The sequence below is a fragment of the Sinocyclocheilus grahami genome, unplaced genomic scaffold, assembly GCF_001515645.1.
Source record: "Sinocyclocheilus grahami isolate Dianchi unplaced genomic scaffold, SAMN03320097.WGS_v1.1 scaffold66.1, whole genome shotgun sequence".
Lineage (NCBI taxonomy): Eukaryota > Metazoa > Chordata > Actinopteri > Cypriniformes > Cyprinidae > Sinocyclocheilus > Sinocyclocheilus grahami.
In genome coordinates, this window is record NW_015505245.1 from 1,588,775 (window position 1) to 1,602,626 (window position 13,852).

Below are 13,852 nucleotides of genomic sequence, written 5' to 3' on the forward strand. Positions count from 1 at the left end.
TTATCAGCTGAATCTGATATGGCCTCAAACACTAATCGGTGAGGGAAAACAGAAACAAAACAACCAAAGAACATGCTGATTGAAGACCTAGTGGCTGTAATGTCATAAAGACCATAATGGAGAACAGTACAATAAAATGTCCTTGAATATGCAAAAAATAAAGAGAGCCCAAAACAGGTGTAAAATGATCATAGGTAATGCTAATAATGCACATGAAATGAAATAATATAAAAACAACCCAAATAATACTTGAAATTACATTTACATTGACTTTCAGCTTTGCAAACTCTGTAGTTTATGAAGGACAGCTATATTTCAAGATGACATCCATATTTAATATATGTGTTTATGTTTTGCTAGCAAGTTACAATGTATTATCTAGGTCTGTCAGTCTGGCCTTGCAAATATCTGACATGCATGATTTCAGTGGAACGAAAGTGCTTACAAAACAGTGTTTCAGTCTGATTGATACAAACCTTTTAAAGTACATGTAAACATACTTGCTCATCATGATTAATTTACTCTGCAACCGAATTTGTGATTAAGTGAGTATTATTGCGTTGGTCATGTGATCTCAATATGGCTATTATAATGAGAGACCACCCTTAAGAAGAATAAAATATCTCTTTCTATACAACAGATTTGATGCTTTTCTTTGGCTATAAGATACTTTAAATGGAAAAAAAAACAAGTGCACATATATTGAGATGGCATCCATCTATGTAAAGTATTACAAACTGGAAAAATTTTCTTCCAACATGTGTTGGCCATTAAATACATCATAAATGGAACTGATTTGAGGTTTCAGGAAGAGAAGGAGAAAATCAGCCAGTTTTTCCCAACAAAATAACGAATCTCCTCTAGGGCTTCTGTATTCAACAATGCGACTGCTGTTGTTCTAGAACGGTTTAACTGTGTGGTTATTGCTTTGTATATTATTCACGTAAACATGCCGATTGGTTGGACTCTTAACGAGCCGCCCCTAGGGAAAAAGTCGTCCTTTATGGAAGAGATTATAACCATGCAACTCGATGCACTCCCAAGATTGCGGTTAGCATGCATTGCACACATGTACAATGAAATGACACATTTACAACACTGTAATCAGAAATCAGTTTGGACTCTGGGGTTAACCAGGGGGTTGATTAGAGATCTGGGCGAGAGGCAAGATCACCATCTTCTAAATAGAATTACAGCTCAAGAGAGATGCGCTAATGTCGTAAAGAAATGTCAACAAGAGCCTAATAAAGGCCTCACACAACCATTAGCAGACTTGTAAAAGCTTGAAGCTGCTTTGAGGAGAGATGGCTAATGAAGTGGGTGACAGTGAGCTGAGAGAGTAGCGAATCGGTATGCGGTTTCACAAAATGGCTAGCAACACTTAAAAAAAATAAAGGTTCCAAAGGGTTTTTTTTTTTGCAGTGATTCCACAGAAGAACAATTTGAGTTCCCCAAAGAACCTTCTCAGTAAGAACCATTTAGAACATTGCAATGATCTAAAGAACCTTATCTTCTATAAAGAACCTTTTGTGCAATGGAATTTTCCATGGATGTTAAAGGTTCTTCAAGGAACCATAGTTTCCCATAAAGAACCTTGATTTTTAAGAGTGTACGCAAGCTGAAGTGTATGTGAGAGGCAGACAGAGAAAGAGGTGATGACAAAACAATGAAGTCTGTACTGATGGTAAAAAACATATTAAGCATAGCCTGGGGCCATGACGTTCTTTTCAAGCTTGTAATACAGCTGCGAGGACTGACTTACACTAGTGACTTTGCGGTAGATCTGCGCAGCGTTTTGGCACTCTGAGTAAGGGTACTCTGATGTGGTCATCTCCAGGATGCACATGCCAAAGGCATAAACATCAACAGCTTCATTATATTTCTCCTCGTACATCTCTGGAGCCATAAACTCTGGTGTTCCTGTGTGCAAGCAAAGAACAATGCCAAAAACAAACATTAAGTGACCATTTTGCAGGTACTTTCATCCAAAACAACATACATACCCTGTTGAAAAAACAGCATATGCTGGTTAGGTATGTTTTGAAGCTGGATTAAGCTAGTCCTGAGCAGGGGCTAGTTGCTTAGGACCAGCTAAGGACCAGCTTAAACCAGCTGCCATGCTTCAAAACATACCTAACCAGCATATGCTGTTTTTTTCAACAGGGTATTACAAGGAATAACCTTGTCTTGCTCAAGTGCACAATTCTGATCCCAGAGCGCTAGTTGGCCCACCAAGTGACTGAATGTTAAATGTGCTCTCGTAAACATGAACAGTACATTTGAGATCCAAGTTGAACTTAAACTTGATATACTGGTTGTGCTTTCCTGATGTCCCATGCAGGTCACACATTCTTTACTTATTCATGTCATTGTACTCTCCTAATCTGAGCGTGAGTAGATCAGATTTTAAACTGTCGAGCCAATGCTGAGCTAATGTGATACAAGCACCACTGTATATAAGCAAGGTGAGAAATCTGTGTCAATCACTTGTTGTGGGATGAATACAGTTGACAGAGTAAACAAACAAGGTAAGCCTATAGTAGAGGTAGCTCAGGGCACTGTTTACAGTAACTGTTGTAAAGGTCAAAGAAAGTTCTGCTGGAGTGTTTGAAGAAAGATTGTTGACATGGTATTTGGTATGAACTCACCAATGACACTCTTGGCAAATGAGGCACTCTTGAGAGTAGCTAGGCCCAAATCACCAATCTTAACAGATCCAGTGGGGCCAGTGATGAAGATGTTGTCACATTTAAGGTCTCGGTGGATTATGGGAGGTGTTCGGGTGTGCAGGAAGTGAAGGCCCTTCAGGATCTGCTGACTCCAACGCTGGAGGAGCTTCAGCTTCATCTCTTTGAACCTTTTCAGGTACCTACAGGTAAACAGGTCGGCATTGTAGTTATAGTAGGCATAATTTTTACTAAATTCTAAAGCAGCAGCAGCATGTGTATTCTTCATGAAGAAGGCAATTGACCCTTCGCCAGGAGTTTGATTGACAGGCGATCTGACCATCATCCCCATCGCCTGATCATAACGCCAAATCTGCCATTTTGTCTGACAAACAAACCAGACTGGAGATTAGATTAACGTTGGTGGACTTAAACTTGAAAAATGGTGTGTATTGACGTCTTTCTGCGGCTGAAACAAGATACCTTCTAATGTTCATTCATGTTTATTTTGTGCTATAACTAGTAAAGAGGAAGAGATGATCGGTTCACGTGCCTCTTGAACTGAGGTGCTACAGCGATCTGTCACGACACATTAAAGAGCCACAAAATGGTATTTATTGTTTGAATTTCTTAAGAAATTACAAAATTTGACAGCTGAGACTTTGTTTCATACCAAAAGTAACCTGCTCTGTCTTGTGTGTCAGCATGTTGTCAGTGTCCTCTTTGCTCCGCAATGTATTTTAAAGGGGGCAGGTCTTTGTGAAGGGTCAATTCCAGAAAGTGTTATTAGGAAAGTGTTATCTTCACAACATGCTAATGACAAGCTCTACTGAAATCAATTGTGAGTTCAGTCTCCCATGCAGAGCAATATTTTGATGGACTATGTAGGCAGTTGGCAGTTAGAAAGATTACTAGGCTTGGAACAGAGCTGTGGACTTTCATTTCATTCTCCTTTATGTCATTTTATTGTACTCCTGCTATGCAACCTATGACAGCAATCTGTGCAGCATTATGTCACAAAGTGCGGTGCAATTTGGAATGGAGCTACTTTTAACGAACAGTCAAATTAAACTGAATATAAAATTTGTTTCATAATATATGCATACAGGGATATACATTTAAACTATGGTGGCGGCATAGTTGTGAACAATTTTGTTTGTTATCCATTAGAGGTTGTGAGTGAGGCAAAAAAAAGCTACAGTATTACATTTATCGAGAAAGACACTTTTCTTCTACAGTTAGCAACTCTGGATAAAAGTGCCTGCAGAATGACAAAGCACAGTTATTATTCCGACAATGGGTGGAAAAAAGCAGTTGGGCTTCAGTGTCTCATGTGAGAATACACAGAATTAACAGTTTATTTACAGGAGAGACAACTTTTCATGTCTTTGTACTGGCATCTTTAATGGGCACACCATCTGCAAGTATTTTTGTAGCAATTTTATACAACTATGCTTGGACTGAACTTACGTCTTCAGTGTCCCTGACGTCATGAGTTCTGTCACAAGGATGATGCACTTGTGTCCTTTCATGGTGGACTTCCAGGAGTCATAGAAACGGACGATGTTTGGATGCTGCAGGCACTTCAGCATCTCCACCTCTTCACTGAACCGTTGCCGTTCCACTTTCGTCAGCCTTCGGGTCTGTCGAAGAGACACATATTTCAGGTAAATTTATGGGTTAGTTCATTCATGTTCATACATGATGGGACACTGAGTCTGGGGAGCTCTGTACACTTTGTGACTCGTAGGACTGTTCTATGACAATTGAAGTTGAACCACATTCAAGTTGAAAGTGACTTCAGTGGCTGGGAATTCAAAACAACACTTGTTAACCAACCTTCAGTTCTCGACTTTTAGAACAACTGTTATTATTAAGTCTTTTTTGCCATTTAGTCCCTTTTCTTTGACGTTTAACTTGTTTAATGCGATTTACCCAAATAAGTCATGTTCCTGTGTGAGTCCTATTAACTAATCAAGTTTTACAATTAGGTTAAGGGTTGGGGGTTTGTACAATGTTCTTATAAACCAATAATATCCTTCCCATTTCAGAGGGATGTTAGGGTTTAAATAGGTGTAATGCCTTCAATCTATGACTGTTTGATTGAAATATTATTCCTTGTTCTCAGAAAAAGGTCAAGTAATTGCAAAAACTGACATGAAATTATCCATTTATTTACAGAAGCTTCAAAACGCTACTGCAAATAAAGTATAAACTGAGATTAAGCACACCAGAACTCCCTGACAAATCAAAACACAACTTACTAAATTATGTTAGCAGAGATTCTGTGTTTTTAAAGTATCAGAAATGCAGTAGACATCAAATTGTGCCAAATCCATAAGCTGGCACACAGTATATGCAAAAAGAATCTGTGCTACGCACAAGGAAAAACTGACAGCGCTGTCTTCTTTCATAACGTTGATTTGCAGCTCTGGGCTTTAAAGGCTGAACTGCATGATTTTCTGTAAAAGAAGGAGGTAATTGACAAAAGTTGTTGGTCAAAACACATATGGCAGCCCTGAGTTTGTTTGCATTTCCACATCTGGCTCTCCAGACAGCTTGACCTGTCCCACACATGACATTATGTCAAAGGCAAAGCCAGATGGTGCCAACAACATGTTAGCCCCTGAGACAGGTGACAGGTCAACCGGACCGATGACTGCCTCATGCTCATGGTTGTTGGTCTGTAACAAGCAAAAACACACTTAAAACAGAGTACTGATTGTCCAGAATGAGTTCATGTGTGAATTATGTTTGTTGCTTTAGGTAGACAAGCCTACCGTGAGCGCAAAACTTTGAAATGCTCAGTGAAAAAGCTCATTTCAGGTGCTTAGGCTAATGGATAACATCTTTCTGATAGAACATTCTGATAGTGGGGCAAAGACAGTTGGTTATGTAACCAAGGCAGATGAGGATATTCTTGACAGGTTTGGATGAAGTGGGCGGGAGTGAAGGGTGAAGAGTGCATGAGCGCGTTGAGAGTACATTAATAAGAGTAATGTGGTAATATGGTGCTGCAAGGAAAGTAGGAAAGAATATCCAGCGTCCTGTATGTGAGGAATGCTGTTGCATCTCTGAAAACGCTATTTCAGGATGCTACAGTCCTGGAAGAACAGCTGTGTGAAACTTATTCTCTCATTCCCTCAGTTGCTTTCCCTGCCAACCCACAATTTCCCTTCAGATAAGCGGTTCTCATCTTGTTTTGCTTCACAATAAGTGATTCTTAACTGGTTTTGCTTAATAATAAGTGGTTCTCTGCTGGCTTTGCTACACGATAAATGGTTCTCAACTGACTTTGCTTCACAATGAGTGGTTTTTAACTGTTTTTGCTTCACAATAAGTGCTTCTAAAATTGCTTTGCTTCAGGACCAAAATTGCAAATAAAGAAGCAAAAAATTGTATATTGTAAAATCATGAACTGCATAGGTCCAATAATATGCATAATTATTTACATGAAATACTTTTTAAAAATTTGAAAAAAAACACTAAAATGATTTGTCTTTAGCAAGTGACATTAATTTGCTCAAATACAGATTTGTTTTATTGTATACAGTACCTTTGCTGAGAACCTCTGCCTTAGATTGACTCTCAGCGATCAAACACAATCCAGATTTATAAAGATAACAGTAACAGCTTTAGCCCAGAAAGTTAAAGAGCTTGACGTTCTGATCTCCTGCTACTTTTCAAGAATGAATAAACACTTCCTTTTCAATATCAGCTTAGTCCAGTGGAGAATCTAGTTGGGTAATTATAGCCATTTCAAAAAGAAATAGATACAGCTTAAAAACACACACACACAGAGAAAGTATACTATTCATATGGACATGCTCCTAAGCAAAACACTATCATGGTATATGGTTCCGTGACTGGATGAAGAATCTATCAGACATGTTTTCTAATCTATGCTCCCTGGTATGTAACGTAGGCTCTTGTAGTAACTGTTTCAGGCAGAAGCCCAGTTCTGGTGGTTAGTGGACTGGTTTTTAGCTGTGGCTGCCAGTGCAGTTTAGCGCTAAACTAACTGCTAATGGAACCACACTCAGAATGACTGCCTTGAGTTTTACTAGAAAGGAGACTGACCACTCACAGAAATCTGAATGGGAAAAAATCGCAACACTTAATGTGGAGGCTATAGGAATGCAAGTCTTGCCTTTCATTTAAACAAGCTAACATCTTTTTAGTAGTTTGTTTATGCTGCAGCCTAAGATACATTACTGAAAACCTGACAGACAGTTTTGGAGATTTGGACATGATTTGCTTCTCACAGGCTGCATGCAAAAACAAACATACAACATTACCAGTCTAGTACAATTTAAAAACAAATTACTCTGATTCCGTTCTTTTTGGGGAATCAAAAACATACATGAGGCAGTGCTTTAAATAAAACACTATGTGACCAGCTACTGTTTTGGATCACTTTGAAATGCTGCCATTGAAATTGGACTCAAATCGAATAGAATCAAGTGCTTCTGAATCTAAATTAAATGTAATTGGGAAATCTGTGACCAATTCTAACTGTCTGATCTACCTATTGAGGGAAAAAATCTGCTTATAACATCTATTCATCAGTTCTTTGTACTTTAGCAGGGACTTTCCATCCAAGCTGTTTGTTGAGTACTTAAGAGTCTGTCTCGTGAGGGTCGTTTTTCATGAAAGGAAAGCGTTGTCCTTGATAGCTAAATAATCTTATTTGCACATTCATCAACCCCAAGTGTGGGAAACTCAGCACCATAAGTCAGCGCATCTGTTAAACACACTCCATGAGCCATTATGCAACACAAAGGCCATGCAAACAAGAATAGGTCTTAAAATATACTATGAAGGGGGGGTTCTTTACTACAGCATGTCCAAAAATGCATAAACAGAGAATATGTTAAACTGGACACTGGCTTGGTAATGCAGAACCTGTAATTTTAGTTTATGATGGCGGTCAGTGGCAGGCTGTGATTGGGGTTTCTGAGAGCGGTTGTGACGTCAAAGCAGACATATAATGTATTCCAGACAAGGGAAAGAGCACATGTGTAATGTGCATTTACAGCACTGATCATAAACTGGGAAGAATGGAGGATGTGGTGTAATATTGTTTGAGCATGTGGGTGGGTTACAAAGCCCTGCTATTTATCAGGAACAAGCTGTGTCAGCTCAAAGATACGCTTTTCTCAATACAGTCTCAATGGATCCAGTGCTCTTTTAACAGATACACAGAAAACATCCATGACTTCCCACAAATGTGCCTGTGAAGAGAAGAAAAGATAAGAACTGCCTCAAGGAAGGCTCTAGGCAAATATACTATATAACTTAGATTAGAAATTTAAAATTGTATTGGCTAATATATATTAAAATATATAGGCTAACCCAGTAATCTCATGTGATAATATGTGGAATAATTTTAATATAATAGAATTTGATGCTGATTGTTTGAACCAGCTGCATTTCATTTACTCGTTGATATTCAAAGGCTTCAAGGGCAAAACAGGCACACATTTACTAAAATCTGCCTTGACTTTCAGAGAAATAATTCAAAAAATAATCCTTGAATATTTGGCCCAACAACCACAGGAAAGAAAAACAAGTAAATGTGCAAGTGCAATGTTTTCGCACAATTTTAACACTTGTTTACTGGTAAAGGAAGCATTTTTTTCTAAGCAGATAATGTAATCAATTGCATTTATAATTTTTTTGTAAGTAGTTGTGAATAAAAATATATATTAAATGCCTTAAACATAAATGCAAATTATTTCAGCCCCACACTCTTGTTAACATGGAGCAATTCTCTGTCTGGTACATGTATACCAAGCAACAGTTACCATGTCTGTGCAAGTACTCATATTACATGGGTCATCAGACTCCATCTGCTCTCTGGGCAGTGTATTCTTAGCCTACACTGGAGAGCAATGAATATTTGGCTCTGTGTGTCACTCTTACCTAACCGGTGTTAGGGTGTTTATAGACCCTTCACTTGCCTCTGTGTATTTCAAAATGACTGAAGGCCAGGATATGAAGATAACAGCTATAATGATGAACTAAAGAATGGATAATGTCACCAGACACAAATTAGATAGCATAATTAAGATAAACTGCTGTCTAGGAATGAATGTTTTTCAGCATACAGGCCGCAATGAAGACTCTGCCATCACTTACTCATTCTCGTGTCATTCCAAACCTGCATGACTTTCCTTCTACATTTACATTTTTCAAAATATCTTCTTTTGTGATCCATACAAGAAAAACCTGAAGAATGGTAGATGATGGTCTGAAGCAGTAGCTGCTAACGTTAGGTGACAACATCACAAGTTCATCCGAGGTTGAAATGGGCTACTGGAAACTTCTCAGGTACCTCTCTGGTATCTGAGATGATGGGGCTGATCTCAGTGTAGGAGTGAAAGCCAAGTACTTCCAAAGATACCCATGGTAATCCATATATTTCCAGGCTCTGATCCACATGGTTGGACTCAGGAGGTTGAAGAGGGCTGGTAACCTGCCAGATGGGTCACCTGAGATCTCACTAGAATCCAGAGGTCCAAAAGAAGAATTGCATGTCACTATCGCCTAAACAAGCTGTAATACAGGGTCAGAATGACACGGGGGTGAGAAAATGATGACAAAATGATCATTTGGGTGAACTATTCCTTTAAACCTCCTGTCAGGCAGGAGGAAGTTTGGCATGCTCAAGGAAGCCAGTGGAACGATGGATGACTTCTCCATTACGTAAGAGACGAATCAATCTAGAACTAGCAGACCTAATGCCTCAATGGAAGCTTCCTCTCTATCTCCCTCTGCATTATGAAAGTCCAAGATTTATGGATCACCAAAACACCACGAACAGCCTCTTGCTGTAATACAAAACAGACTGTACAGGTACAACTGACAAGGTGGAAATGAGGTGTGGAAATATCTGCTCATTTCCCACAATGCTGGTGTGTTTGTCTGAACAGAACCAGATGCTGAGAAGCTGTATCACTGATTTGACATTATTAAACTGAACAGGTCTGATGCATGTATCTGACACCATTTATTGGTCAGAAAAAAACATGTTTGAGCACTTAGAAAATATAATTACTTAGATAATGCAATGCATTTTTCAAACAGATTTCCCTTAAGCCAGCAATTAAAGCTAATTGCTTCTTTAAAAGTAAAACTAACTGAAAAATTCATTGCACTTTTTATATCACTATAACAAAGAAAACTGAGTTAAAACTCAGAAACTTGAGTAAAAATAATATATATTAAAAAAAGATGAGGTAATATCTATCTAGATGAAAATTTTGTTGCACTTTTTAGATCACTTTATTGAAGACAGAGTTCAAACTTGAACAAAAAAATCTAAATAAAATAAATATAAAACAAAACAATATAAAATAACAATGCAATGTCAATCTAATTTAATTTTTTTCTTTTAATACCACTTTAATGGTAAATAAATATAGTTCACACTCTGAAAAAGTAAATAAATAAATAAAACAATATAAGCAATTCCTATTTATTTCTATTTAATAAAAAAAATTAATCATTGCACTTTTATACCACTTAAAATTTAGTTTTAAAAAAACAGTATATCAAATATAATATTAACATATTTATACTGTTTAAAAACATCACTCAAAATATGTGAAGAATGTGGGTCGTTTGTCTAATATAATAATGTATTACAGTTAATGTTCTGTTTGTATTCCCTTGGCTTTCATAGGAGCTAATAACACATTTCTTTATGATTTTATGATCTATTTTCCTCTACAAGTTTGTGCTTCTAAATGATAATAAGTTAGTTGTGCTCGAGGCGTTGGCTTGACTCCTTTCTCTTCACTAGTCGAGTGTGTACGTCCTGCCTGAGGGAAGGGAGGCCGTCTGCTGGCTGTGTGGAATGTCTCATTAAAGGAGCATCTCGCTTATAAAGCTCTCAGCTCTATAAAGGGGATTGGGGATCCTTATTTTAAGATTTCACTGGAGCCTCTGGCAGCACTTGTACTAGATTACCACATACAGTACACCCGAATAACAGCTAAAGTCAGAGTCTGCAACAACAAAATCATCCATCAATAGAATGATAGTTCATTTTTATTACAAAAGCATGGAGTAAATCAACAAGCTATGAGAAGCTGCACTCTGAGAATAAGGACATAAAGTGTCTGATCATAGGTAATGTAAATCAAAGTGTTTTTCTTTGGCAACTGTAGGCTGTTAAATGACTGGCAGAACTATAAGGGTTTATTGTTTTCCAACAGTAAAAGGGAACAATTTTGCTGCCATTTTCTTATTTCAGGCAGCATCTACAGTATTGAGGGGCAGTTTTAAGTTAATATATCAAACTGAGCTGGTTTGGCATATTTAATACCAAACAGTATGGATAAATGCAGGTTTTTAACCTAAAGTCTTTTTATTCTGGCCCAAGAACAGAAGCTTGGAGCCAGTGAATATGAATGGAAGCATATATACAGATATATAAAATGACTAACCACTGTTTGTTTTGTTTTATGTTATTTCAATACATCTGAAACACAATGCTCTCCAAAAGAAAAAAATACAAATCCCTTTTATTTTGCTTTGAACTGAAAAGAGGCAACATTTAGCCTACTATGAAAGCATGTATTATATATATAAAAAATGTAAAAAAATAAATATATATATAATTTTATATAATTTATTTATTCATTTAAATCTGCATTCTAATTGATCTGTTCCATTCTAAACTTAATCCGCTTGTTAAGTGGTGACGTAAGGAATACTGTTTCCAGGTCCAAGCCTCAACTCGTTTCACTTGGGAATACTATCTCAGAAGCCGTTTATGAGCATTGACTGTTCATTCATATAAAACATTAAAGCTAAATGTTTGCAAACTTACGGTGTACAGTACAGTCTCCGTTCTCACAGCGTCCCAAACACAAATAATTGTTATATTTATTTATTTATATTTTCATTGTCTGGCTATCTGGGATTTCGGCATGGAGTTAAAGATTAGGATTATAATTTTTTTTGGTAGTATTATTTCACATTGTGAGTGTATATTAGCAGTGTTCGTTTTTTCTCGTGGCATCTGATAGAGCGTTTGGACCTGGAAGCGGCGACGAGTGACGTCAGACTTAAAGGGTTAGTTCACCCCAAAATGAAAATTAGTCCATGTTTTACTCACCCTCAAGGCATCACGACTTTCTTCTTTCAGACGAATCCAATAGGAGTTATACAAAAAATTGCCCTGGCTCTTTTAAGCTTTATTATCGCATGGGTGGGTTTTTTTGTTCAACAGTCCAAAAGTAGTGAAGTAAATCGCATCCATCCATATTAAAATGTGCATTACACGGCTCCGGGGGGTGAATAAAGGTCTCCTGTAGCGAATCGATGCATTTTTGTAAGAAAAATATCCATATTTAAAACGATATGAACACCTTTTTCTCACTTCTGCTAACTGTCCTAAGCAGAAGCCGTTCCAGTGGATGACGTAGGACGTATGCGTAGCTCACGCAGCGGTGACTCGTCACGAACGCGGAAGTGCGACGGAGAGAGAACAAAACAAAATGCCGGTCACGAATGAGAAGCACAAAATGAGGATTTGTAAAGAAAAATGCCAGAGGATTTCGATATAAGCCACAAGAAGACTGGTTTTCCTTTGCTAAAGTAAGGAAACTTTGCTTCCTTTACTCCTGTAAACAAATGTTGGTTTTCGCGAGACTCACTGTGCCTACGTCCTACATCATCCGCCGGAAAGGCAGTCCCTCTACTTTTAAACAAAAAAAGTTTTATTCTAGCTTAAAGCATTCTTTTTTTTAATCAACACTTGAATATAGGTAGGTTTCATAAAAAAATCATAATTTTTATCAAAAAGGTCAGAAAATCTACTTTTTATCAAAAATTACATCTGGATAATATTCAGTACGATTATCAAAGGATAAATCCAGTAAATCGCTTCCATCAATACCTCCAAAGTTTGCACAGACATATACCACTTCCTGGATCAACATTTTACTCTGTAACATTAAGCAGTTTTCATTTATTTGCTGATAAATTGCTGATGATCGCATTATTTTTCATATGCATCTGTTTACATAAAGAGATCACTAGTTTCTCCGTCCTGTTCACGTGTGTTTTTGTTCGGGAGGTTTTGTACTCGTTTAGAAGATGCGTAATAGCGCCCCCAAGTGTATAACAGTGAAAACATGGAAAGCTCTTTGGCGGGAAAGCGTTTTCTTGTAAAAGACGAGATAACTCGTCAATGGCGGGGAAAGAGTTAATATGGATGGATGTGCTTTATTTCACTATTTTTAGACTGTTGAATAAAAACACCCGCCCATGCCATTATAAAGCTTGGAAGTGCCAGGACAATTTTTAATATAACTCCGATTGGATTCATCTGAAAGACGAAAGTCATATACACCTAGGATGCCTTGAGGGTGAGTAAAACATGGACTAATTAAAATTTTTGGGTGAACTAACCCTTTAACAAGCAGATTTGCAACCAATCTGTTGCGTTCTATTTCTAACCTTAAAGAGATAGTTCACCCAAAAAAATTCTGTCATTAATTACTCACCCTCATGTCGTTCCAAACCTGTAAGACCTTCGTTAATCTTTGGAACACCAATTAAGATATTTTTGATGAAATCCGAGAGCTTTCTAACCCTCCTTTCTAACCACGTTCAAGGCCCAGAAAGGTAGTAAGGTCATCGTTAAAATAGTCCATGTGGCATCAATGGTTCAACTTTAATTTTATGAAGCTACAAGAACTTTTTTTGTGCGCAACGAAAAAAAACTAACTTTACTCAACAATTTCTTCTCTTCTGTGTCAGTCTTCACTGCACGTTTTTGTTTTTTCGTTGCGCACAAAAAGTATTATTGTAGCTTCATAAAATTAAGGTTGTTAACAAAAATAACGACTTTATTCAATAAATTCTTCTCTTCTGGGTCAGTCCGCCACCATTCATGCATTGTGGCACTCTCATGAATGGCAGTGGCTGACCCTGAAAAAAGTCGTTATTTTTGTTTTCTTTATGCACAAAAAGTTTTCCCACAGCTTCATAAGATTACGGTTGAACCACTGATGTCACATGGACTAATTTAACGATGTCCTTACTACCTTTCTGGGCCTTGAACGTGGTAGATCCGTTGCTGTCTATGGAGGGTCAGAAAGCTCTCAGATTTCATCAGAAAATATCTTAATATCTTGAATACCTATTTGTGTTCTGAAGATGAACGAAGG

The 13,852-nt window shown here is 37.5% G+C and overlaps 1 protein-coding gene across 2 annotated transcripts in view; it reads right to left on the reverse strand.

Annotated features, from left to right (window-relative positions):
- Positions 1 to 13,852, reverse strand: part of wnk4b (WNK lysine deficient protein kinase 4b) — a 59,098-nt gene that overhangs the window by 31,364 nt on the left and 13,882 nt on the right. For both annotated transcript variants that reach the window (XM_016271895.1, XM_016271896.1), the window contains exons 2-4: positions 4,137 to 4,309; positions 2,649 to 2,869; positions 1,763 to 1,920 (exon numbers count right to left, since the gene is read on the reverse strand). In XM_016271895.1, the coding sequence (XP_016127381.1) occupies positions 1,763 to 1,920; positions 2,649 to 2,869; positions 4,137 to 4,309 (552 nt within the window). The remainder of the gene's footprint in view (positions 1 to 1,762; positions 1,921 to 2,648; positions 2,870 to 4,136; positions 4,310 to 13,852) is intronic.